The sequence below is a fragment of the Dipodomys merriami genome, unplaced genomic scaffold (genome assembly GCF_024711535.1).
Source record: "Dipodomys merriami isolate MVZ:Mamm:240054 unplaced genomic scaffold, mDipMer1.0.p SCAF_19, whole genome shotgun sequence".
In the NCBI taxonomy this organism is placed as follows: domain Eukaryota; kingdom Metazoa; phylum Chordata; class Mammalia; order Rodentia; family Heteromyidae; genus Dipodomys; species Dipodomys merriami.
The window spans coordinates 11,246,125-11,272,301 of record NW_027203270.1 but is presented as its reverse complement, the minus strand read 5'-3'; the positions used below and the strand labels follow the sequence as shown (position 1 = coordinate 11,272,301).

Here is a 26,177-nt window from a genome sequence, read left to right as displayed (position 1 = left end):
CATATACTTAGAAGGATTAAAATATTAAATGAAAAACAATTTAATTCTAATTAGTTAAAGCCGGGGGCTGATGGCTCAAGCGTGTAATCCTAGCTACTTAGGAAACTGGGATATGAAGATCACAATTCAAAGCCAGGAGGGGCAGGAAAGTTCCTGAAACTCTTTTGTTGTTGGTGGTGGTGGTGGTGGTGGTTGTGGTGGTAGTCGTGGGGTCTGAACTCTAGGCCTGGTTGCTATCCCTCAGCTCTTCAGCTCAAGGCTAGCACTCTACCACTTAAGCCACAGCACTACTTCTGGCTTTTTCTGCTTATGTGGTGCTGAATCAAACCCAGGACCTCATGCATGCAAGGCAAGCACTCTACCACTGAGCCACCTTCCCAGCCCTCTTTTTCTGGGGGGACGGGAGGGGCAGTCCTGGGGCTTGAACTCTGGGCCTGGGCACTATCCCTAGCTGCTTTTGCTCAAGAACAGCAGTCTACCACTTGAGCCACAGCACCACTGCAAGCTTTTTCTGTTTATATGGTACTGAGGAATTGAACCCAGGGCTTCATGCATGTTAAGTAAGCACTCTACCACTAAGTCACATTCCCAGTCCCCTGAAACTCTTATCTCCAATTAACCACCAGAAAATCACAAGTGGCGCTGTAGCTCAAAGTGGTAGAGTGAAAGCCTGTGTGAAAGAGCTCAGGGACACTGCCCAGGCCCTGAGTTCAAGCCCCATAACCAACAAGGAAAAAAAAAAAAGGAATTATACAATTGATAGTCAAGTGCCAGTGGCTCACACCTGTAATCCTAGCTACAAAGGAGGCTGAGATCTGAGGATCAAGGTTCAAAGCCAGTCCAAGCAGGCAAGTCCATAAAACACTTACCTCCAATTAACTAACTAAAATACAGAAGTGGAGCTGTGGCTCAAGTGATAGAATGCTAGCCTTCAAGCTCATGAACAGCACCCAGACCTTGAATTCAAGTCCCAGGATCTGTGTGTGCACGCACACACATGGGCACACACATACACACACACACACACACACACACACACACACACACACACATTATACAACTGCCAGCTTAATTAATTTACCTCTGAGTTCCCTAGACTACAGAAATTTCTTGTAAAAGGAAATTTTCAGTTTTCTCAGCAATGGGACTAGAAATCAGATACAGCGTCATCAATGTCTCTTGCATTGCAATCCATGTCAAGAATGCCAGATTAGCCGGGCGCCAGTGGCTCACGTCTGTAATCCTGGCTACTCAGGAGGCTGAGATCTGAGGATCACGGTTCAAAGCCAGCCCGGGAAGGAAAGTCCGTGAGACTCTTATCTCCAATAAACCACTAGAAAACCGGAAGTGTTGCTGTGCAGCTCAAGCAGTAGAGCGCTCGCCTTGAGCTGAAGAGCCCACAGACAGCGCCCGAGCCCAGAGTTCAAGCCCCATGACTGACAAAAAAAAAAAAAAAAAATATGCCAGATATACAGAAGCAAAACAGGAAAATATTCTTTTTCTTTCCTAGAATAGTTTTAGGTCATCAAATACTTCAATCCTTCCAATGTAATTCAGAGAGCTTAAACAAAAGAAAATAAACTACCTTTTCTTTCTTCTCACCATGGACATGTTCACTGACTAGGACAGTCTCAATGTCTGCTAGTTTTTGGCTCAGACAACATTTTGTTTACATTAGGACTAGACCTCATGAAGAGAAGCCCTAGAGTCTAAAATTTCAGAAAAGTTACGTTATTTGTTTCTTCTATTTCTTGACAACTTCCTTTACAACTTTCTAAGTAAAAAATATATAAGCAAATAAGAACCCAAGCCCATAAACATAGCAAAAAAGACAAAGCAAAGCACAAACAAAAAATTAACAGTCTCTTTCTTGTCCAAAGTATTCAGTTACCCGTCTGCCTCCAACTTCACGGCAAAGACTTCCTCTTCAAAATACATGCCCTTACCATGAAGACGGATGATATGAGTGATGCTCAGAGCTCCACTGGCTAAGAAATCAACAAAAGGAAGCTCTTAAAACCTATAAACCAGAGAAGGCCGGTTCATCATGAGCTTGGAAAACAGAATAGCAAATCAAGAGCTCTTCAGTTACCTGTGCACTTTCAAAATGGTTGGTTTCCTTTGTTTTATCTTACTTATTTTATTACTGGTGCTAGGGTTTGAACTCAGGACTTCATACTTGTTACGCAGGTCCTCTACCACCTAAGCCACACTTCCAGCCCTGGTCTGTTTTAGAAGGTTTATCAAAACTAGGGATGTGGCTCAAGTGATAGAAGACTTGCCAAGATCATGAATTTGAACCCTAGCTCCACAAGAAAAATACAAAAATAAGTGGTAAAATGTCTTCTCTTAAACAAGGCTATTAATTGCCAAGTCCTGAAGTTCAGATGGGAAACCTCAGAGCATGGGGTTAGAGGCAGGCTGCCTGGCTCCAAATTTGTTCTCTCAATCACTAAAAATGAAACTGAGCTGAAAACTACTTAAGTGATTCCTTGATAAGTTAAACATGGAACTGTCAAACTGTCCAGCAATTCCATTCCTAAATATATACCCAAAAGAACAGAAAACAAAACCCGGCACGACTGGCTCATACCTGTAACTCTAGCTACTCAAGAAGCTGAGATTTGAGGATCACAGTTCAAAGCTAGCCCAGATAGGAAAGAAAGTCCATGAGACTCGTATCTTCAATTAACCAGCAAAAACTCAGAAGTGGAGGTATGGCTCAAGAACAGAGCACTAGCTCAGGGACAAAGTCTAGGCTCTAAATTCAAGCCCTAAGACCAGCACACGCACACACACATACACACACACACACACACACACACACACACACACACACACACGCACACACACACACAAGCATTAAACAAAATAAGAATTTTCTAGCAGTACTATTCACAACCATCAAGAAGTAGATACATCAAAAATGTCTATCAATGGAGGAAGGATCAACAAAACGTGCTCTGTACATTGGTGGAACCACTCAGCCATAAAACGGAATGGAGTGCTGATACACGTATTGGGAGTGAACCTTGAAAGCATTGTGTGGGGTTGAAGGAAGCCTGATTCCACAAACTTACATCTGTTCATCCTACCTACATATATGAGGGCAAGGGATGGTACCCAGAACACTTACTCTGCATATGAAGAGCTTGGATCCTCTGGCGCACCCAAAAAACAGAAATTAAGAATCATTAGCAATAGTGGACTCAGGAAGAGGGGACTGGAGAGTGCCTGCATTCTAGGTATACAATTTCCTTTTGGGATGATTAAAATGTTCTGGAACCGGATAGTGCTGATGATTGTACCACACTCCCGTTGTGCTAAATACCACTGAGCTGAATGCTTTAAAGCTAAGTTAAAGCTAATTTATGGGCTGGGAAGGTGGCTCAGTGGTAGAGTGCTTGCCTTACATGCATAAGGCCCTGGGTTTGATTCCTCAGACCACATAAGCAGAAAAAGCCAGAAGCGGGGCTGTGGTTCAAGTGGTAGAGCATTAGCCTTGAGCTGAAGAGCTCAGGACAGTTCCCAGGCCCAGAGTTGAGCCCCATGACCGACAAAAAATAAATAAATCAAGCAGCAATTTTGCTGGGCTCCAAAAGTTCTTTAAACTGTTTGAAACTGTTTAAAACTGTTTTTCTCAAAGGGAGGGGTAGATCTGAATATAAAGGTCAGAAGCTCTTTTCCAAACAAAGCCACTGAAATATAGAGCAGTGAATGTGACTCAGTAACAAAGGCTGGCTACCAAAAAAAAAAAGACATAAATATTGTCCATTGGCCTCTCCTCCATCTCCCCAAATACTCACTCCAGTCTAAGCCATGTACTTGCCTGGTTGGTCTCTGGCCATCTCAATCTGTCTCCTCTGACCACAGTGCTCACCTGTGGCAAAGCCAACCTGCAGAAGAAGAAATAATTACTAGGAACTTGGGAATCCAGAAAACTTCCAAAGAAAGCCATTGCCTTGGAGCTCCAAATCGACCCTAACTTCCCAGTGCAAGGTTGAGACCCTGAAACCCACATTTCTACTTTGCCCTGGTATGCCCAGCAAGACTAGAGGAAGGACCTTCCCACTCAAGTAGTCATCATCCTAGCAACAGTTCTGTAGCAGCCCCTAAGACAGTTATATCAACATCTGCAAGAGCCAGCATCACTAGGCCTTCTCTTCTAGGACCCAGGACTTCTGCAAGCTCAGAGACCTTAGCACCAAGAAAGAGCAGTGTCCCATCCCCAAATGCTGGTATTTTAGCTCTACAAAGCCTCTCCTGTAAGTGTATATATTTTAAATTATTCCAATTTCATCCCTTTGTTCCTCCAGCCAGTGTTGATGGCTGTTTCCAGCTACCTCCATGTACAGTTGTTACCTTTTATTTACTTAACTTTATATCTAGTTAATAACTCCTTTAATAAATTCTCTACCAGAATCACAAAGGTATACAATACCTAAGCACCTCTTCATATTTATATAAAATAATACATACTGAAATGAATTCTAAAGATATAGAAACAAAAGACTTTTTTGTCTTTTTCTGATGATTCTGTATTTTTTACCTTATGTATGGTGTATTCATGTACATATTCTGCAGGATGGTGGGAGGAGGGCACATAATCTGAGGAAAAAGTGTGAAAAAGTGCAGCAGTGGAACGTCCTGGACATTGATAAAAGTGAACTATACAACTTGAAGGTGGAGATGGAAGGGAGGGAATGGGGCAGAATGAGGGAACAGATGACACTGTACAAAAGGAAATATACTCATTACCTGACACATGTAAAGGTAACCCGTCGGTATATCACCTCTATAACAAAAACAAATTCTAAAAATAAAAAATAATAGGCAATTGTGGATGATTGTTTTAACCTTAAAGGGGCTTATGAAGGCCCAACATTATGTAAAACACCTAGCAAGGTTCCAAAGTGTAACTATTTAAATTTCCCTTTTGACTGTGGTGTATAGCTCAGTGGTAGAGTGCTTGCTGAACATATGCAAACCCCTTCCCAGCACCACAAATTCATCTTTGATTCTATATTGGCATTTGCCCCAGTGAGCATTATCTAGTCATACTTGGGTTTAATGATTCAATTCTACCTTCCTTGGTGACAACCATCGGCTACATATGGCTGCCCAACAAGGGGTTGGATGGCTCACCTAAGCCTCCAAACCATCTTCCAACCTGTGTTGCCCAGCCTTCAAACTGGCAAACACTACCCCGCTCCAAACCTCCAACAGCCCTCCGGGGCCATAGTACAAGCTCAAGCATGGCGTTCACACTCCTCAGCCATCTACCTGCTGAGCATACTTCTCCACTTGTTAGGGGCCCAAACCCCAAGGCCATTTGCGCAGCACTTTACCCATTCCACACCTTCACAGGGACTGCTTCAGAGGGAAAATGCACATCTTTAAATGAGTCGCAGCAACCCAGAGATTGACACTGCAAGTCTGTGCTACATTTTTCCTATCTTCGGGTTACCATCATTTAACGCTTAAGCGAGCATTCACCTGACCCAGTGGCATCGGGTAAAACAACCCTCCACCAGGGGCATTCCTACGATCAAGCTAGTTCCTGATACAAGCAGTGATGGTCATCAATAATGATCTGGGAAAACCAGGCGCACCTGCGCGTGCATGAATTTTGTGGAAACCCTATGTGACCCTATGGGTCTCATTCCGCAGGAAGCTGCGTGTGACACCTGGCGCTTGGGGTGAGATGCGTTTCCACCCGGTCCTGGCCAGAGATACTCAGGTGAAGCCCCGCTCCTCACCTGGCTCAGGCCTCCAGCAGCTGGCCTCCGCTCTCGACCATCCACGGCACCTACCTCTTTCCAAGCACACAGAGGTGCCCCCCCAGGCCTTCCACGCTTCCGTTATGCATTGGAGCATGCGCCCAGAACGCCGTTGTGCGCCCAGAGTATCCTGTCCCGGGCGCCGTTACCCAAGCCCCACCCGAGCGCAAGCCCCACCCGAGCGCGAGCCCCGCATTCCTGCACACTGTACCCTACACTGCTCTACACACCTGGCAGCCTGTGCCTGGCCTCCCCCCCACACACACACCCCGGGCCTGGACTCCACCCTGGACACTACTGGGCCACAATGCGCAAGTGGAATGGCGGCCTGATTCCAGCCAAGCCACTCCTGGCCGAGGCAGTAGGACAAGGGTCCTGAAAATGTGAGAGCAGGGCAGCATGGGAGAGACAAGCTTTGGGGCCACTAAGCCAAGCACTCCTCGCCACCTACTCCGTGCTGTCAGAAACAACCTGGGAGCTTCTGGTGATTAATTGGAGGGAGAGGTCTCAGGGCTGGACGCCGGTGGCTCACACCTGTAGGCTGAGATCTGAAGATCACCGTTCAAAGCCAGCATGGACACGAAACTGTAAAATTCAAGTGGCACTATGGCTCAAGTGGTAGGGCACTAGCCTTGAGTTGAAGAGCTCAGTAACAGCACCCAATCGAGTTCAAGCCCCATGACCCACAAAAACAAAAACAAAAGTCTCAGGACCTTCCTGCCCGGGCTGATTTGAACCACGATCCTCAGATCTCAGCCTCCTGAGTAGCTAGGATTATAGGTGTGAGCCACCAGAGCCTAGCTTAAAACTTTTTTTTTTCCAATCCTGGGGCTTAAACTCAGGGACTGGGCACTGTCCCTGACGTTCTTTTGATCACTTCCAGTATTTACTGAGTAGTAGATAAGCATCTCATGGACTTTCCTGCCCAGGCTGGCCTTGAACCGAAATCCTCAGATCTCAGCTTCCTGAGTAGCTAGGATTACAGGCGTGAGCCACCAGCACCCTGCTCAAAACAATTTTTTTTTTGGTCGGTCGTGGGGCTTGAACTCTGGGCCTGGAGCTCTTCAGCTCAAGGCAAGCGCTCTACCACTTGAGCTACAGCGCCACTTCCGGTTTTCTGGTGGTTTATTGGAGATAGGAGACTCACGGTCTCTCCTGCCTGGGCTGGCTTTGAACCTCGATCCTCAGATCTCAGCCTCCAGAGTAGCTAGGATTACAGGCGTGAGCCACCAGCGCCCGGCTCAAACATTTTTTTTTTAAGTCAGCAGAAATCACACATTGATAAAATTCCTCTGGTCACCAAAACATCTCAAAAGTTCAGGAGTGAAAATAAACTTATTTGCAACAATGAAAAAACAATATTAATAGTCAATATATTTTAAAAGCAAATTAAGAAAAAGTTTAAAGTCTAAAAATATGAAAACCAAACATTAACTTCATTAATATCAGAGAAATGCATATTAAAATAAGGGTATATCACTTTTCGTCTATGAAAATTATAAAGATGAAAAACATAAGATCTGCCAAGCGCTGGTGGCTCACACCTGTAATCCTAACTACTCAGGAGGCTGAGATCTGAGATCTGCAAATTTTGGTTCAAAGCCAGCCCAGGCAGGAAAATCCATGAGACTCTTATCTCCAAAAGAACACAGGGACAGTGCCCAGGCCCTGAGTTCAAGCCACAGGACCAACACACACAGACATACACAAGTGTTGCCATTTTCATACGAGGAGGAGCAAATTGGCAATGCCTACTAATACTCTCAATGTTATATCTTCTGGTCCATTAATTCCATGTCAAATGTCAGTCCTCTAAGGAAATAACCATGAATGTGGCCACAGACAAACAAGAATCTTTTTTTTTTTTGAGGGGGGGGTGGGGGGTGGGGCAATGAGGCTTGAATTCTGGGTTTGAGCACTGTCCCTCAGCTCTTCAGCTCAAGGCTGTCACACTACCACTTGAGCCACAGTGCCACTGCTGGTTTTCTGGTAGTTATTGGAGATAAGTTTCATGGCCTTTCCTTCCACAGGCTGGCTTTGAACCAAGATCCTCAGATCTCAGCCTCTTGAGTAGCTTCTGGTAGTTATTGGAGATAAGTTTCATGGCCTTTCCTTCCACAGGCTGGCTTTGAACCAAGATCCTCAGATCTCAGCCTCTTGAGTAGCTAGGACCGGCACTTGGCTACTAGAATCTTTATCAGTAGAGGGGGGTGTGTGTGTGTGTGTGTGTGTGTGTGTGTGTGTGTGTGTGTGTGTGTGTGTGTGTGTGTGTGTGTGTGTGTGTGTGTGTGTGTGTGTGTGTGTGTGTGTGTGTGTGTGTGTGTGTGTGTGTGTGTGTGTGTGTGTGTGTGTGTGTGTGTGTGTGTGTGTGTGTGTGTGTGTGTGTGTGTGTGTGTGTGTGTGTGTCTTTATCCGTAGATAAGGGGTGTGTGAATCTATCAGTAGATAAGGGGTGTGGGTGTGGGTGTGTGTGTGGGTGTGGGTGTGTGTGTGTACACTTAACCTGGGACTATAAATGAAACTAGAAACTAGCTGTATGGCTGTACGGTTTACATAGATTATGGAAAATTACAGAAGGTCTGGACTAAACAGCTAGAGCCATTCAGTAAGCAGTTCTCTTTTTCTGAAAGATTAACACACTAACACAAAATTAAAACACGTCTCCAAATAAATCAACCATAATGTCAGCCATCTCTGAAAAAGTTGCATATTGACTCAGAAATCTTCCCAAAGGGTTTGCAGTACAACTTCTCAAAGTTGGCCATGTTCTTCTCTTCCCTAGTGGCCAGCCTGGTACATAGCATGTTTAGCTACAAACATCTCTGCTGATTGTCCCTGCAACATTTTCATGGCTCGCCAATAGATCTGTCCACAGTTCTCAGCTCTACCAAGGGGGTGGTTCAATTCTTCTTTGATGTAATCCATCCAAAGATCTTTAAAAAGAACCAAAAAAAATTAAACAGTTGGATTTCTGACAAGGCTTAAAAACAAGTATTTAATATTAAGATTTCTAATAAACTTGACTTCAGGTTATTTCCCAAGTATCCCATGGAAAACAATTCATCTCCTAGCTTCTTCACACAAAGGAAGAAGAAAAAGTTTTTTTATTTCCTGTTATTAGGAAACTTTCACAGTAATCATGACAATCTATGTTATTTAGTGAAATGAAAAAAACTAGGGGCTGGGAAGGTGGCTCAGTGGTAGAGCGCTTGCCCTGCATGCCTGAGGCCCTGGGTTTGATTCCTCAGCACCACATAAGCAAAAGAAAAAAGCCGGAAGTGGCACTGTGGCTCCAGTGGTAGAGTGCTAGCCTTGAGCTGAAGTGCTGAGGGACAGCGCCCAGGCCCAGAGTTTAGGCCCCACGACCAGACCAAAAAAAAATAAAAAACTGGGATGGGAAGGTAGCTCAGTGTTAGAGCACTTGCCTTGCATGCCTGAGGCCCTGGGTTCAATTCCTCAGCACCACATAAGCAAAAAGAAAAGAGCCGGAAGTGGCGCTGTGGCTCAAGTGGTAGAGCACTAGCCTTGAGCTTAAGAGCTGAGGGACAGCGACCAGGCCCAGAGTTCAGGCCCACTACCGGACCCAAAAAAAAACAAAACTAAATTTTGGCCAAGTGCAACTGGCTGACATTTGTAATCCTAGGAGGCTGAGATGGGGAGTATCTCAGAAGCCATCCTGGTCAGAAAAGTCTTTGAGATTCCATTTTCAATTGACCAGCAAAATGCCGAACAAAAGGTATGGGTCATGGGTCAAGTGATGGAGCAAAAAAGCTGAGAGTACAAATTCAAGTCCCAGTAATGGTGTGTGCACACATACATGCACTTATACATCATGAATGTCCTTATACACATACACATACACACACACACACACACACACACACACACACACACACACACACACACACACACACACACACACACACACACACACACACACACACACACACACACACACCTGTTTTACAGAAGGAGGATTCTGCTGGGCACCAGTAGATCACGCTTGTAATCCTAGCTACACAGGAGAATGAGATCTAAAGATCTTGGTTAGAAGCCAGTCCTGGCAGGAAAGGCTGTGAGACTCATCTCCAATTAAGCACCAAAAAAGCTAAAGTGGAGCTGTGGCTCAAGAGGTAGAGAGCTAGCCTTGAACAAAGTGGAGCTGTGGCTCAAGAGATAAGAGTGCTAGCCATGGGGGCTGGGAAGGTGGCTCAGTGTGCTAGCCTTGAACAAAAAGTCTCAAAGACGGGGCTGGGAAGGTGGCTCAGTGATAGAGTGCTTGCCTTGCATGCCTGAGGCCCTGGGTTCGATTCCTCATCACCACATAAGCAAAAAGAAAAAAGCCGGAAGTGGCGCTGTGGCTCAAGTGGTAGAGCACTAGCCTTGAGCTGAAGAGCTGAGGGACAGCACCCAAACAGAGTTCAGGCCCCACGAACGGACCCCCCCCCAAAAAACAAAATAATAATCAAGGCCCTGAGTTCACAAAGAGTCACACCAAGCAGATCTTTTCCCTAAGCCTGCATTCTTAAAGAAGAACCACCGATCCCCTGGCTTGTGAAACCAAAAATTTTAAGTAAAAATTATGGATGATAGCTGGGGCATTACTAAAGTGGTACAGCATGTCAATCCCCATTATCCCCACTACATGCATGCAATATATGTCTAATTATGCACAAAGGAAGGGAAGGAGGCAGGGGAAGGATTCAAATTTTATTTATCTGTAAGAGAGCCATGGTGCAAAAAAAAAAAAAAAAAAGAAAGGAAGGAAGGAAGGAAGGAGGAAGGAAGGAAGGAAGGAAGGAAGGAAGGAAGGAAGGAAGGAAGGAAGGAGGAAGGAAGGAAGGAAGAAAGAAAGACTGTTCTAACCATGCTAACAGGTCACAGATTGCACAAATCAACGCTAGTGTGTCTGTAATTGAAGCTTACTTACCAGAATCTGTAGATCCAAACTCTCTTAAAGCCCTCTCATAATAATCTCTTAAATTCACCATCTTGCAGGATTCCTACCAAAAAAAAAAAAAAAAATCAGATGATCTTGCCTTAAATCCCTGTTTTAGAAAGTTAGGTATTTAAAGTAGGAGGAGGGTTAGGATTTAAAATAAACCAGCCTATTTCTCTGCCAGACAAAAAAAAAAAAAAAAAAAAAAAAGCTCATCAGAATAAAGAAATAGCAACCAGGAAAATACTTTTTTCTGGTTATATGAAAAAAAGCCCATAGATTTTTCAGTGAGGAACTAAGTGGCCTCACAGAAAACAGTATTTGAAAGCCTTATAGGATAAGTAAGATTTAAATCAAGAAATGCAGAAGGGTCTACCCACATGGCCAAGGATTTCTTCTTTTTGAGAATCTGGACTCTGACATATACCAGTTATATTTACCTTAAAACTTAGGGTAAACACTAGTCTAAACACTAGCATACCACCTTCAAGTTTCTTTAAACTCTCTGACTTAACTTAAACATTCTCTTACCTGAAAACAAGAGTATTGTATTAATACCTATTAGGACAATTATAGGTAATAAAGAGCTTACCAGCTGGGAATGTGGCTTAGTGGTAGAATGCTTGTGTACCATGCATGAAACCCTGGGTTTCATTCCTAAAGTACCACATAAAAAGAAAAAGCTGGAAGTGGCACTGTGGCTCAAGTGCTAAGAATACTAGCCTTGAGCAAAATGAAGCTCAGAGACAGTGCCAAGCCCCAGGACTAGCAAAAAATTAAATAAATAAAGTGCTGACCAATTATGTACTTAACAAAATGGCTTTCTCTACTTTAACAGGAAATAACTACTAAGTTTTAAATGCCTTCTCTTTTGTTCCATTTGCCAAGTGGAGTAACATCTTCAGTCTAAAAATTATTTCATAGAATAAAATACTTCCTGCTGGGTGTCAGCGCCTTGTACCTGTAATCCTAGTGCCTAAAGAGTCTGAGACTGAGAATATTGCTGAAGTGGTAGAGGGCTAGCCTTAGACAAAAAAGCTCAAGACAGTGTCCAGGCCAAGTTCAAGCCCCAGGATGAGAACAAGAAAAAACAGAGATCTAAGGATCATGGTTCAAAGTCAGCCCAGGAAGAAAAAGTTATTGAGACGTTTATCTCCAATTAACCACCAGACAAAAACAGAAGCACAGCTGTGGCACTGGTAGTAGAATGCTAACCTTGAGCAAAAGAGCTCAGAGACAGTGCCCAGACCAAATTCAAGGACCAGCTTTTACAAAAACAAAAACATTAATTGAGTGCTTATTCTCTACTTCACTAGCTAAGACAAGAGACAAACTGGGTCCTGTGGAGAGAGGCAAGGCAATAGCAGCTCATACAGCCCAACCTCAGAAGGAAGCTTGCTGTCTGAGGGGCCACTAGAGTTTTCTGCTCTCCAGAAGAGCACTTTCTCCTTTTTTACACTTCATTACCTTTCCTAAGTCAGTTTTATGGGAAAAGGGTTGGATCAAGGGATCCAAATTTTATAAGTTTTTGTTTGTTTGTTTTTTTGTCAGTCATAGGGCTTGAACTCTGGGCCTGGGCACTGTCCCTCAGCTCTTCAGCTCAAGATAAATATTCTACCACTTGAGCCACAGCACCACTTCTGTTCTTCTGGTGGTTACTTGGAGGTAAGAGTCTCACAGACTTTCCTGCCCAGGCTGGCTTTAAACTGCAATCCTCAGATCTCAGCCTCCAGAGTAGCTAGGATTATAGGCATGAGCAATCGATGCCCGGCTATACTATGAATTTTTTTTGGGGGGGGTCCGGTTGTGGGACCTGAACTCTGGGCCTGGGCGCTGCCCCTCAGCTCTTCAGCTCAAGGCTAGCACTCTACCACTTGAGCCACAGCGCCACTTCCGACTTTTTTACTTTTTGTTTATGTGGTGCTGAGGAATCGAACCCAGGGCCTCATGCATGCAAGGCAAGCGCTCTACCACTGAGCCACCTTCCCAGCCCTATACTATGAATTTTTAAAATACCATCACAGGTAAGTAACCACAAACCCATTTTCTCAGATAAGAAAGGCTTAGATGAATACTTACTTGCTCCTTTTCAAACTGCATCATTTTTCTAAAAAAGTCAACTGAAAATGGACGGCTTTCCTGTAAGCTAAAAAGGGGTGGGAGAAATGTTATCTTCCACAGTAACAGAAAACCGAGGCACCTTCACACAGGTAGTTTAATGAAGACCTGAATGGCCTTAGGACTGGACCAGACTCACATGACTGAGGGAACATGCTACGCCTCTAGCGATTTGCCCTTTGCCATCACCACTTCTTCTCTGCTCTTCTTGCTCATGTTTAAGCCTTAAGTTCTCACAACTCTATCTCCACATCTTTTGAAGGCCAAGAATTCTATTTCTAAGAATATATTCCAAGGATGTAAGTTCTAATATGGACAAATACTTCCAGAGAAATGTTCCTCAAAGCTTTTTATTATTGGGGGCGGTGGGGAGACAGGAAGGAGATAGTGGAGTTTGCACTCAGGATCTTGTGTCTGCAAGACCACACTCCAGCCCTTTATGCTTTTGGGTTATGTTTCAGATAGTCTCACTTTTTGCTCAGAGCTGGACTCAGACTGTAATTCTCCCAATTTTTGTCTGTCAAGAGCACAAGGATGACCTACACTGTACTACTATACCACAGCTCTCTTAGTAAATTATGAAGAATGTTTATATAAGAAAGGCCAGTTCACTGGGAACCAGTGGCTCACTTGTAATCCTAGCTACTCAGAAGGCTGAGATCTGAGGATTGAGGCTCAAAGCCAGTCCAGGAAGGAAAAATCCATGAGATTATCTCCAATAAATCACTCAGAAAACCAGAAGTGGCGCTGTGGCTCAAGTGATAGAGTGTTTGCCTTGAGCTAAATAGCTGGGGACAGCGCCCAGGCCCAGAGTTCAAGCTCCAAAGCCAGGGGGAGAAAAAAAAGGAAGAAAAAGAGGCTGGGCACCAGTGGCTCACAACTGTAATCCTAACTACTCAAGAGGCTGAGATCTGAGGATAGCACTTCCAAGCTAGCCTGGGCAAAAAAAAGTCCATGAGATTCATCTCCAATTAAGCATCAAAAAAGCTGAAACTAGGGGCTGGGAATGTGGCTTAGTGGTAGAGTGCTTGGCTAGCACCCATAAAGCCCTGGACTGGGGGCTGGGAAGGTGGCTCAGTGGTAGAGTTCTTGCCTCGCATGCATGAGACCCTGGGTTCGATTCCTCAGCACCACATAAGCAGAAAAAGCCAGAAGTGGCGCTGTGGCTCAAGTAGTAGAGCACTAGCCTTGAGCTGAAGAGCTGAGGGACAGCGCCCAGGCCCAGAGTTCAGGCCCCACAACCAACCAAAAAAAAAAAAAAAAAAAAAAAAAGCCCTGGGCTTAATTCCTCAGTACCACATAAACAGAAAAAACCAGAAGTGGCACTATGGTTCAAGTGGTAGAGTGCTAGCCTTGAGCAAAAGAAGTGCAGAGATAGTACCCAGGGTCTTGAGTTCAAGCCCAAGGACTTCCCACCCACGCTACTGCCCCCCCCAAAAAACTGGGAAGGTGGCTTAGTGGTAGAGAGCTTGCCTTGCATGAATGAAGCTCTGGGTTCTATTCCTCAGTAACACATAAACAGAAAAAGCCAGAAGTGGTCCTGTGGCTCAAGCGGTAGAGTGCTAGCCTTGAACAAAAAGAAGCTCAGGGACAGTGCCTAGACCCCTGAGTTCAAGCCCTAGGACTGGCAAAAAAAAAAAAAAAAGCTGTAATTTGCCAGCACTGGTAGCACATGCCTGTACTCCTAGCTACTCAGAAAACTGAGATCTGAATATTGAGGTTCAAAGCCAACTCAGGCAGAAAAGTCTGTGAGACTCTTTTCTCAACCACTAGAAAACCAGAAGTGGAGCTATGGCTCCATACAGCACTAGCCTTGAGCAGAAAAGCTCAGAGACAATAAATATACCCTGAGTTCAATAAACAGACCCTGAGTTCAAGACCCACAACTGACTAAAAAGCTGAAAGTTACATATGGCTCAAGTAATAGAGCCAAAAAAGCCCAAGGACAGCATCCAGGCCTTGCGTTCAAGCCCCAGAAGAACTTTTTGAAGAAGTTCCTTAGATTATTCCTCAGACACCACTATGATATATCTAACCCAGGTATGAGGGGCTGAGTAGAGGCATAAAGACTAGACACAGCTACAAATGCTTGTGTGTACCTTTTAAACACAGCTCGGGCTTTTTTGTAGCCACCACTTCGGTATGCCCAATCCAGATATTTGTCCTTCAGTGTTACTGAGCTGGCACCTGTGACAGCTACAAGAGCTTTCTATAGTTTAAAAGAAAAAAAAAAAGGGAAAAAGGTATGTAAGGGTATTTCTAGCTATCAGAAGCATCTGAGCTACTCAACAGTGCTTTAGTAATGCCCATTGATGAAATAAATACCCCTTCCCCACTCTGCAAGGAACAATCTTACCTTAAAGATTGCTTCCGTGTCTTCTTCACTTTTGGAACCTTCACTCCACTCTGCCCATAAAATCCACAAGGGGAGACAAACCTGCTCACATTAACAGACTGTTAGAAAAATAACTGCTCAATCACAAGTCAGGATATAGTAAAAACATTTGCACAACCATGTTCAATGCTGCACTACTCACAATAGATGTAAACAGCCTAGATGCCCAACAATGGATGAGTAGATATTTAAAAAATGTGGTACATGAGCTGGGCATTGATGGCTCAATACCTGTAATCTTAGCTACTCAGGAGCTGCTGAAATCTGAGGATTGCAGTTCAAATCCAACACTAGCAGAAAAGTCCTGATAAGACTCATTGGCAATTAACCACCAGAAAGCCAGAAGTGGAGCTGTGGCTCAAAGTGGTAGAGTGTTAGCCTTAAGCACAAAGGCTCAGAGACAGCACCCAGACCCTGAGTTCAAACTCCATGACAAAAAAAAAAAAGCAGTACATCAGTACATGTATATACAATGCAATTTTACTCATCTATTAGAAAGAGTAATATTATGTCATTTCCAGGGAAACAAATGGACTTGGACAAAATCATGCTAAATGAGGTAAGCCAGGCTCAGAAAAACAAACAGCACTTAGTTTTCTCTCATATATAGGAGCTAGATCTAAAATACAAAAGGACATCATAACTTAGGGCTCTATGAATTTACACACAAATAAACTGACTAAACAAAGATACTTAGGGGAGGAATCCAAAGGTGTAACTTTTCTGAACAACTAAATTGCTGTTTATCAAAATGAATACCAGGAAATGGAAACGTGGATACTTTTTTCTGGGGGTTGGAGGAGGCTACAAGAATGGAGGGGGAAGCTGGGCGCTGGTGGCTCATGCCTGTAATCCTAGCTACTCAGGAGGCTGAGATCTGAGGATTGCGGTTCAAAGCCAGCCCAGGCAGCAAAGTCCATGAAACTCTTACCTCCAATTAACCAGAAAACCGGAAGTGGTATTGTGGTTCAAGTGGTAGAATGCTAGCCTTCAGCTGAAGAACTGAAGGATAGCACCTAGTTCCAACCTCACAATAGACAAAAAAAAAAAAAAAAAAGAATGAAAAATACCCAACACAGACCTGTGGTTTCAGGTGCACAAAGGCTTCTTCAAAAGCCACAGCAATATCGGGGCTCTTTGAGTCAATCAGCACCTGCAGCCGCAACTGCCACATGGTCACAGAGTCCTTGAACAGCTCAGTCCCAGCTTCTGCTACCTCCAGAGCTTGCCTGCAGTCTTGGTGCAGCAATAACTCAATCTAAGTAAGACAAGGATCAGTGGAAAATCAATTACAAGAAAGCTTAAATTACTTATGTAAATAAGACAAATTACCACCTCACTTGAAACAATTGTATCAACAGCTTTTTCAAAACCCACTGTTAAACAGACACAAAGGGAACAATTTGGAATTCCTCCTTCTTTACAAGATCCTATCTATAACCATTATTTAAAGGTAGGGAAAAGCCAGGATGGTGGCTCAGGCCTGTAATCCTAGCTACTCAGGAGGCTGAGATCTTAGGAAAGCAGTTCGAAACTAGTACAGGTAGGGAAGTCCATAAGACTCTTATCTCCAATAAACTACTCAGAGAAAGGATGGAAGTGCCGCTGTGGCTCAAGTGATAGAGTGCTAGCCTTGAGCACAAAGAGGCTCAGAGACAGTGCCCAGACCCTCAGTTCAAGCCCCAGGACTGGCAAAAATTAAATAAATAAATAAATAAGATTAAATTTAAATTAAAAATGCTTGTGCCTATACTAACAGAAAAAAAAACGAAAACAAATTTCACTTTACAAAATTGAGGAAACGTAAGTAAATGGCAGTATCCAGTCAGTTTTTTCAGCAAGCATTTATGCCACACAATATCATAGGCTGGAATTCAATAATGAGCAAAGCACGTATATTCCCTGGGTCCTCTAGAACCCATAGTCTTTATTTTTTGAGGGGCCCATCTGGGGCTTGAACTCAGGACCTGGGCACTATCCTTCAGTTTCTTTTTTTGTTGTTGTTGTTTTTTTTGTTTTTTTGTTTTTGTCGGTCGTGGGGCTTGAACTCTGGGCCTGGGCGCTGTCCCTCAGCTCTTCAGCTCAAGGCGAGCCCCTCTACCACTTGAGCTACAGCGCCACTTCCGGTTTTCTGGTGGTTTATTGGAGATAGGAGTCTCACGGTCTCTCCTGCCCGGGCTGGCTTTGAACCGCGATCCTCAGATCTCAGCCTCCTGAGTAGCTAGGATTACAGGCGTGAGCCACCAGCGCCCAGCTTCCTTCAGTTTCTTATGCTCAAGGCTAGCACTCTACCACTTGAGCCACAACTCTACTTCCAGCTTTTTAGTACTTTACTGGAGATAAAAGTCTCACAGACTTTCCTACCTGGACTGGCTTCAAACCTCAATCCTCAAATCTCTGCCTCCTGGATAGCTGGGATTATAGGCATGAGCAACTGCCTAAAACTTTCAGTCAAAAAGAAAATCATCGGCTACAGGAGTTCAAATCAGAAGCACCTGTAGGATTTTAGGCAAGAATAGGAAAGGACTTGGAGAAAGGAAGCACTCAAGGAAGACTTAAGGAGAAACAAGTACCAGACAGGTGAACGTAGAGGCTTCTACGAAAAGAGAAGAATCTTCCTCTGAACCAGCGAGCAAGAGCCAAAGATAAGAGACAGCTTAGAAACTGAAGTTCAGTAAAGACTGGAAGGCAAGATACAAAGGACTAGAAGATTAGTCTGAAAGGAGTGTTAAGTCCCTTTATTCAAAGACAATGGGAAAAGACAGAAAAAAAATCTTCTAATTTTAACAGCTCATCCTATAAAGAAAAGCTTACAGAAAGGATAGGTATAGAATGAGCTAGACACTTAAGTTTAATGGTAGTATGTGGAAGGACTCTCTTTTTTTTTTTTTTTTTTTTTTGTCGGTCGTGGGGCTTGAACTCTGGGCCTGGGCGCTGTCCCTCAGCTCTTCAGCTCAAGGCGAGCGCTCTACCACTTGAGCTACAGCACCACTTCCGGTTTTCTGGTGGTTTATTGGAGATAGGAGTCTCACGGTCTCTCCTGCCCGGGCTGGCTTTGAACCACGATCCTCAGATCTCAGCCTCCTGAGTAGCTAGGATTACAGGCGTGAGCCACCAGCGCCCGGCAGGACTCTCATTTTAAAAGCCAAGTCAAAAATGATTGTTGAAATAGCAAGTACAGAAAGGGCAACATTAGAGATCTGAGCACATAGAATGTTTGAAATAGCCACAGTTGTAAATAGCAAAAGAAAAATAATGGAAAGGAGCAAGCCTGTCATGGCATTGCTTAGAGACCACTTAAATTCATAGGATGAGACTGATATGCCAGCAATCAATAGCTCAAATAGAGGCAGAAGAAAATGCCAGGCCTGGCATTTTCCCACAGTTGCTATAATGGGAAAAGGGAATCTCAGTCTTGGAACGGTAATAAAATAGACTATGCTGTATAGTGTATGATATGTAAAAAATATGGGGAAAATGTTAATGTAAGAATAGAACACAATACAAAACAAGACATTACAAATAAATATAAATATAAAATATAAAAGCCATCTGTCAAGGGCTAATGCCTGTAATCCTAGCTACTCAGGAGGCTGAGATCTGAGGATTACAGTTCAAAGCCAGTCTAGGCAGACAAATCCATGAGACTCCAATTAACCAGTAAAAAGTCAGAAGTGGAGCAGTGGCTAAAGTGGTAGAATGTCTGCCTTGAGCAAAAAAGCTAAATTAGAGTGGAAGACCTTGATTTCAAGCCCCAGTATAGGCAATTAAAAAAAAATTAAATAAATACACATGACACCAGCACAAAACAACTGGAACATGATGTGTGGAGATGACAATAAATGTGCTTTCCATGTTCTTACCCACTGCTTGTATTGCAGTTCTGAGAGGAGCTTGAATTCATGAGCCTTTTTGAATGCAATCATGGTTCTTTCTAGCCTCTGAAATGAGAAAGATCCCTCAGGTCACTTAAAAGATCCCAGCAGAAGTCTTATAACCTATAATCTCAGCAAAAGCAGTTCTATTTCCGAGAATTCAAAGAAGGATCTGCAATACTCCTGAATGGTGGTGTCACTCTCAAGATGAGGTAAGCAGGTGCACCAGGCACATGCAATAAAAATAGAGCCCCATGGGCTGGAAAGGTGGCTCAGTGGTAGAGCGCTTGCCTTGCATCACAAGGCCCTGGGTTCGATTCCTCAGCACCACCTAAGCAAAAAGAAAAAAGCCGGAAGTGGCACTGTGGCTCAAGTGGTAGAGCGCTAGCCTTGAGCTGAAGAGCTCATGGACAGCGCCCAGGCCCAGAGTTCAGGCCCCATGACCGGACCCCAAAAAAAAAAAAAAAATAGAGCCCTTCCCCACCTTTGGCCATAAGGGCAAAGCAGACCAGGACCTTCAGAATGACAGGTCACTACTCACTAAGAGAAAGTGAGTGGTTAGGCGTGATATTACGTAAGTTGGCCCAGACCCTGAAAAGGCTGTGCTTCTTTTCTATTTTCAAAAGACAGGCACTTTCTAACCACCCTCTGTAACTATATAACCTAAATTCTTACCTTCCCTCTGAGGAACGAACTACTTGTCTTCTTAGAAACTCTTTCTAAGCAAAAGTTGATGTAACACTTCCACATGGCCTCTGGAAAAGTCAGATTATATTAATCAGATCACCAATTCTGACCACAAGACATCATACATCCTTTCGTCAAAGGGAAATTCTCCTCTGGAGAATTTTAATTACCTTGTTTAAGAAAAAAGGGGGGAGGACAAGGCACAGTGGCTCACATTTGCAATCCTAGCCACTCAACAGGCCTGAGATCTGAGGATCAAGGTTTGAAGCTAGCCTGACTAGCCTGTTAGAACAGTCTGACTCTTGTCTCCAACAGCCACCAAAGATCTGGAAATAAGCTGTGGCTCAAATGGTAGAGTGCCAGCCTAGGAGGAAAAAGCCAAGGGAGAGTGCCCTGACCCTGAGTTCAAGCCCCCTTATTGGCACAAATAAATAGATGAATAAATAAAAGGAAGGAAGAAAGGAAGGTTATTGATTATATATAGCTCATTGAACATATCAACTAAATAATGACACAAACTTGAAAGCCATATCCATATTTCCTGTACTATCTGTCTTTTATTCCCCACTATTATAAAATAAAAATTGAGCTGAGTGCTGGTAGCTCACACCTGTAATCCTAGCTACTCAGGAGGCTGAGATCTGAGGACCAGGGTTCAAGCCCTAAGACCCACACAAAAAAATAATAAAATAGTAACATTAAGTAAAAATTTAAATACAATTTCCCAAGTACTATTTCCTCCAAATAAATGAACATAAATGCTATTATTGAGAAACTTTCACCATCAGAGAAAAAAAAGATAGCAAGCCCGATCCAAGCATTTGACAAACTGTACTATGGAGAGACTTTCAGTAAAGATGCTGAGCAGAAAAAATAGCACTACTACTACTATAACACAGGGTAAGTTTCACCTGTAGGCAGAGTCTTCACTGCCTCTTCATAAACAGCACAGCACCTCTCTTCTCTTTGGCCCAACTCCACTGCCCTGGCTTGTTTCGTGGTAGGCTGCTCTTCTGAGTTAGATATAATCTCTAATTCTTGCCGTGCCACATAATCCCAGGTGAGAGGGTCATCTGTGTGCAAAGCCTGAAGGCTGAAAATTACAGCTTATTGACATTTTGCCCAGAAGATCCAGAAGATCAGACAGTAGCCTGTGGTCTATAATATACTTTACAACTGCAGTACTGTAAGAACCACTTCCTAATTAACTCGCCAGAATATCTTAATATATAGTCAATGCAACAGAGTTGTCAGACAGTTAACTGCATTTCATTCACAAACATTATTTTCAAGTTGGCTCTCAAAGGCAAATTAGTTGCTGTGTGAGTATAGAGGCCTCCTTGAATCTTGGAGGACCTTATATCTAGGCTCTTGAATATGTATAATAATACAGGCAGAGGAAAAGCACAATCTAGTCCTCACCCAAACGTGATAACCCTGATGTATCCAAAGGACAGACTGATCCAGGCTCTCTCTTAACTCCCGGGGAAGCAAAGGGGCCTATCTAAGAATGGAAATAACCACAAATAACCAAACATTAAAGAGTGAAATTATCTGCATCCCTAGCTATAGAGTTATGAATACAATTCTCATTTTATGGACAAAAGAGATGCCAGGAAACTAGATATAGATTCCAAAAGGAAGTCAGTAAGTCAAAGAATTTCTCTGAGAATATACTCATTTGTAATAGGATATAATTTTTCCTAAAACTTTAATGTGGCATTTTCTTTCTCCTCTTTCTAAAAACCTATGAAATCCTTCTCACAAGGACAGAAGTAAAGAGATTCACCCTGCCACTTCTACTTACTCATCATAGATTTCTTTTTGTAGATCTTTGGCAAAGTCAAATAGCTTCGCGATAGAAAGAAGTGACACATGAAATTCTGCACCTAAAATTTTTTAAAGCAGAGAGAATAATTACCAGTTAGACTGCAATGAATCCAATTTTCTTCATGTACTGGAATTAATGCTCACCTTTTTTCTGTCGAGATAGTCTCCTAATCTCTTATTTTGCTCAAAGCTAGTCCTCTACCACTTAAGCAACAGCACCACTTCCAGCTTTTTCTATCTATGTGATAAGGAGGAATCATGCATGCTAGACAAGCACTCTCCCACTAAGCCACATTCCCAGCCTATCTCCTGAACTTTTTGCCTGGGCTAACCTGAAACCATAAATCTTCCCATCTCCCTCTCCTGAGTAGATAAACTTAGATGGTATGAACCACTGGCACCCAACATGGTTGTTGCTTTGAGACAGGGTTTCACTGTATATCCTCAGCTGGCCTCAAACTCATTGATGCTCCTGCTTCAGCCTCCCAAGTGCTAGAATTAATATATACAACACCCCAGCTTTTTGCTTTTGCTTTGCAGGTGCTGAAGGATAATCTAGGATCTCAGGCATACTAAATGCATGCCCTACAAGTGAGCTACACTCTGTTGGAGTTGATTTTTTGGTTGTCACATTTTTGTGTTAGTGGGTTGGTAACAGGGATTCAACTCAGGGCCTTGCACTGTCTGTTGGCATTTTTGCTCATGATTGGTGCTCTACTACTTCAGCCAAGTCTCTCCAGTCTGGTATTTTCTACTTGGGCTGGCTTTGAGCCACAATCCTCAGATTTCAGCCTCTGAGTAGCTTGCACTACAACAGGTGGGAACACCACTGGTACCCACTGGCCTTTTTTTTTTTTGTCGGTTGTGGGGCTTGAACTCTGGGCCTGGGCGCTGTCCCTCAGCTCTTCAGCTCAAGGTGAGCGCACTACCACTTGAGCTACAGCGCCACTTCTGGTTTTCTGGTGGTTTATTGGAGATAGGAGTCTCACGGTCTCTCCTGCCCGGGCTGGCTTTGAACCATGATCCTCAGATCTCAGCCTCCTGAGTAGCTAGGATTACAGGAGTGAGCCACCAGCGCCCGGTTTGGCCTTTTTTTTTCCTTGAGAAATTGGACAAACTACAGGGGGAAATCATCCCATATTCTCACTACACAAGCAAAAGCATTATTAATATTTTGGAATATTCATGAGTACTTCTTTCATTGAGAACGTAATAAGGGTATAATAGACTAAATTTATCAGTCTACTTAACTCCCAATGAGTTCAATACTCAATTAAATCTTATTGAAGCCAGGAGCTGGTGGCTCATGCCTGTAATCCTAGCTACTCAGGAGACTGAGATCTGAAGATCACAGTTCAAAGCCAGCCCAGGCAGGAAAGCCTGAGACTCTAATCTCCAATAAACCACCAGAAAACTGGAAGTGGCACTATGGCTCAAGTGGTAGAGCACTACTGACAGTGTTCAGGCCCAGAGTTCAAGCCCCATATCCAGCAACAACAATAAAAAAAAAAAAAAAAAAAAAAACTTGCTGGGCACTGGTGGCTCACACCTGTAATCCTAGCTACTCAAGAGGCTGAGATCTGAGGATCATGGTTCAAAGCCAGCCCAGGCAGGAAAGTCCGTGAGACTCTAATCTCCAATAAACCACTAGAAAACCTAAGTGGCACTGTGGCTTAAGCGGTAGAGCACTCGCCTTGAGCTGAAGAGTGCAGGGACAGCGCCCAAGCCCAGAGTTCAAGCCCCACGACCGACAAAAAATACAAGGCATTATTCCTACAGAGTTCTATATACATTCCAATGATTTTTTTTTTTTTTAATTCGGTCATGGCACTTGAAATCTGGGTCTGGGCACTATTTCTCAGCAATTCAGCTCAAGGCGAGCACTCTAACACTTAAGCCATAGTGTCACTTCTGGTCTTTTCTGTTCATGTGGTGCTGAGGAATTGACCCCCAGGCCTCATACATGTGAAGCAAGCACTCTACCACTGAGCCACCTTCCCAGCCCTCTGATAAAAATTTTATAAAACTCCCTAACAGTCCAAATTATAAACAGGTTTCCCTTTTCTATCACCAATAAATGTTTAAAAGAAACACACCTTTAATCTTGCTTACAGAAGTTTTGTAGATGATCCTCGCCAACTCACCCCTAAGGATTTCTTCAGGCTGATCAAAATCCCCCTACAAAATGTTATATTAAACATGACTTAAAAGAGAGTACCAGTAAACAGGTAAGTATGACGGTAAAATGAATAGTCCTGGACTGCCATGCCACATAACCTCTAGGAAACACTGTGTGAGCCAGTTCCATCACTTGTAAAATGCACAGCTTAAAGACAACTGGTATTCCAAGTAGGTCCCTTCAAGCTCCTAACAGTAGGGGCAAGATCACAAAACCTAAGTCTTATCCTCCATTTAGTCCAGAATAAGTCAGGTGTACATGCTTTGATTACTCTTCTAAGATCTTTTGTAGATAAGACTGTTCTAATCTGGGGGCCGATGACTCACGCCTGTAATCCTAGCAACTCAGGAGGCTGAGATCTAAGGATCGCAGTTCAAAGCCAGCCAGGACAGGAAAGTCTGTGAGACTCTTATCCCCAATTAACCACCAGAAAATGGGAAGTGGTGCTACGTGGCTCAAGTGGTAGAGCACTTGCCTTGAGCTGAAGAGCTGAGGGACAGCAGGCAGACACAGAGTTCAAGCCCCGAGACCAACAAAAAAGAAAGAAAGAAAGAAAAGTTCTGAGTTAGAAACTACAATAACAGATAATTCAACAAAGTCCCTTTTTCAGCTCAAAAAAATTTTAGGGGAGGTACTGGGGTTTGAACTCAGGGTTTCACACTTGTTAAGTTTGCAAGCCCTCTAACCATATGTATTTTTTTCAATAGTTTTTTGAATAGTTTTGAGATATCTGGCTTTTTGCTGGGACCAGTCTGAACAGACCTTTTTTCTTTTTTTGGCACTCGGACTTGAACTCAGGCTGTGAGCTCTTGCATGGCTTTGTTGTTAGCACTCTACTATTTGAGCCACACCTCCATTTCTTGCTTTTTAGTGGTCAAAGATAAAGAGTCTCACAGGTTTTTTTCTAAGCTGGCTTCAGACTGTGTCCTCAGATATCAGACCCTGAGTAGCCAGGATTACTAGTGGCTCATGCCACAAACACCTGGCTCCCAACTCTTAATTAAGTCTCTTAGACTGGTTGAGATGACAGGGACACAGCACCACACCCATTTCTGTTGAACTGGGGATCTTGTGAACTTTTTGCAGTCTCCCACGTAGCTGCAATAACAGCTACAGGTTAAGATAAGTATCATAAACTTACTCCCTGGGCTCATCTCAAACCATGATACTCCCATTCTCTACCTCTCCAGTAGTTAGGATTACAAGCATGAGCCACAGTACTCAGCTTTTGTTTGTGGAATTGTTGTTCTTTGAGACAGTCTCACTTATGTGGTGCTGGCTGGCCTAGAACTTCTGATAACCCATCTCTCCTTCCCAAATATTGGGATTATAGGTGTACACAATACCTAGCACTTCAACTATGACATTCTAAATCTTTCTTTTTTTTTTTTTTTTTTTTTGTCGGTCGTGGGGCTTGAACTCTGGGCCTGGGCGCTGTCCCTCAGCTCTTCAGCTCAAAGCGAGCGCTCTACCACTTGAGCTACAGCGTCACTTCCGGTTTTCTGGTGGTTTATTGGAGATAGGAGTCTCAAGGTCTCTCCTGCCCGGGCTGGCTTTGAACCGCGATCCTCAGATCTCAGCCTCCTGAGTAGCTAGGATTACAGGCGTGAGCCACCAGCGCCCTCTAAATCTTTCTTTAATTACATTTTAAAAGTTTACAAAAAGGAAAAAAGCTGGTGTTAGATCACACTTGCCATTCTGATACCTTAAGAGGCTGAGGCACAGGGCTAGGAATATGGCTTACTGGTAGAGAGCTTGCCTAGCATATATAAAGCCCTGGTTCAATTAATCAGTACCACATAAACAGAAAAAAAGAGAAGTGGCACTGTGGCTAAAATGTTAGAGTGCTATCCTTGAGCAAAGAAGCTCAGGCACAGTGCTCAGATCCTGAGTTCAAACCCCAGGACTGGAGAAAAAAAAAAAAAAAAGAGGCTGAAGCAGAACAGAAAACACTTCAAAAAATAAAAAAGGAAGGGGGGGAATAAGGCTAGAATACATGACTTCCACAATCTTTGTTAAGTTCATTGAACTCAATACATCATTTAATGAAATTATACAATATTTAACAAAAGCATTGTCATTCCATCAGTAATAATTTGAGGACTACTTCAATTAGTCTCACTATAGTATCTTTAAAGCACAAACATTAATTAAATCAACTCTAGACTCTTCTTCAGATTTCAAAATATGGCGGGAAAATATATACATATATATCAAAGATTTTTCTCTTCCTCCTAAGCAGGTTCAATAACTATACATCATTAACAACTGACAATATACTAGAATCTTACCATGTCCATGGCAGCCTTTTCAAATTCTTGCTTTTCCTTTCTCAGTTTCTCAGCATGCATCAGCTCCATTCTAAAGTACTACA

At 43.3% G+C, this 26,177-nt stretch overlaps 1 protein-coding gene and 1 long non-coding RNA gene across 5 annotated transcripts in view; both read right to left on the bottom strand.

The window, feature by feature from the left end:
* The window catches only part of LOC138830378 (uncharacterized), a 105,657-nt gene extending 99,783 nt beyond the window's left edge, over window positions 1-5,874 (bottom strand). For 2 of the 4 annotated variants that reach the window (XR_011373014.1, XR_011373016.1), the window contains exons 1-2: window positions 5,760-5,873; window positions 3,830-3,896 (exon numbers count right to left, since the gene is read on the bottom strand). This is a non-coding gene — a long non-coding RNA (uncharacterized lncRNA). Of the gene's footprint in view, window positions 1-3,136; window positions 3,162-3,829; window positions 3,897-5,759 lie in introns of all 4 variants that reach the window. The other 2 variants (XR_011373015.1, XR_011373017.1) reach the window with 2 other exon arrangements.
* A 2,499-nt stretch (window positions 5,875-8,373) lies between these two features.
* Window positions 8,374-26,177, bottom strand: part of Utp6 (UTP6 small subunit processome component) — a 31,931-nt gene continuing 14,127 nt past the window's right edge. The window contains exons 8-19 of the mRNA XM_070027252.1: window positions 26,095-26,172; window positions 23,721-23,802; window positions 21,602-21,683; window positions 20,706-20,887; window positions 19,783-19,862; window positions 19,096-19,173; window positions 16,314-16,490; window positions 15,194-15,274; window positions 14,937-15,046; window positions 12,799-12,865; window positions 10,711-10,783; window positions 8,374-8,713 (exon numbers count right to left, since the gene is read on the bottom strand). Coding sequence (XP_069883353.1) covers window positions 8,559-8,713; window positions 10,711-10,783; window positions 12,799-12,865; window positions 14,937-15,046; window positions 15,194-15,274; window positions 16,314-16,490; window positions 19,096-19,173; window positions 19,783-19,862; window positions 20,706-20,887; window positions 21,602-21,683; window positions 23,721-23,802; window positions 26,095-26,172 — 1,245 coding nt within the window. The 3' untranslated portion in view covers window positions 8,374-8,558. The remainder of the gene's footprint in view (window positions 8,714-10,710; window positions 10,784-12,798; window positions 12,866-14,936; window positions 15,047-15,193; window positions 15,275-16,313; window positions 16,491-19,095; window positions 19,174-19,782; window positions 19,863-20,705; window positions 20,888-21,601; window positions 21,684-23,720; window positions 23,803-26,094; window positions 26,173-26,177) is intronic.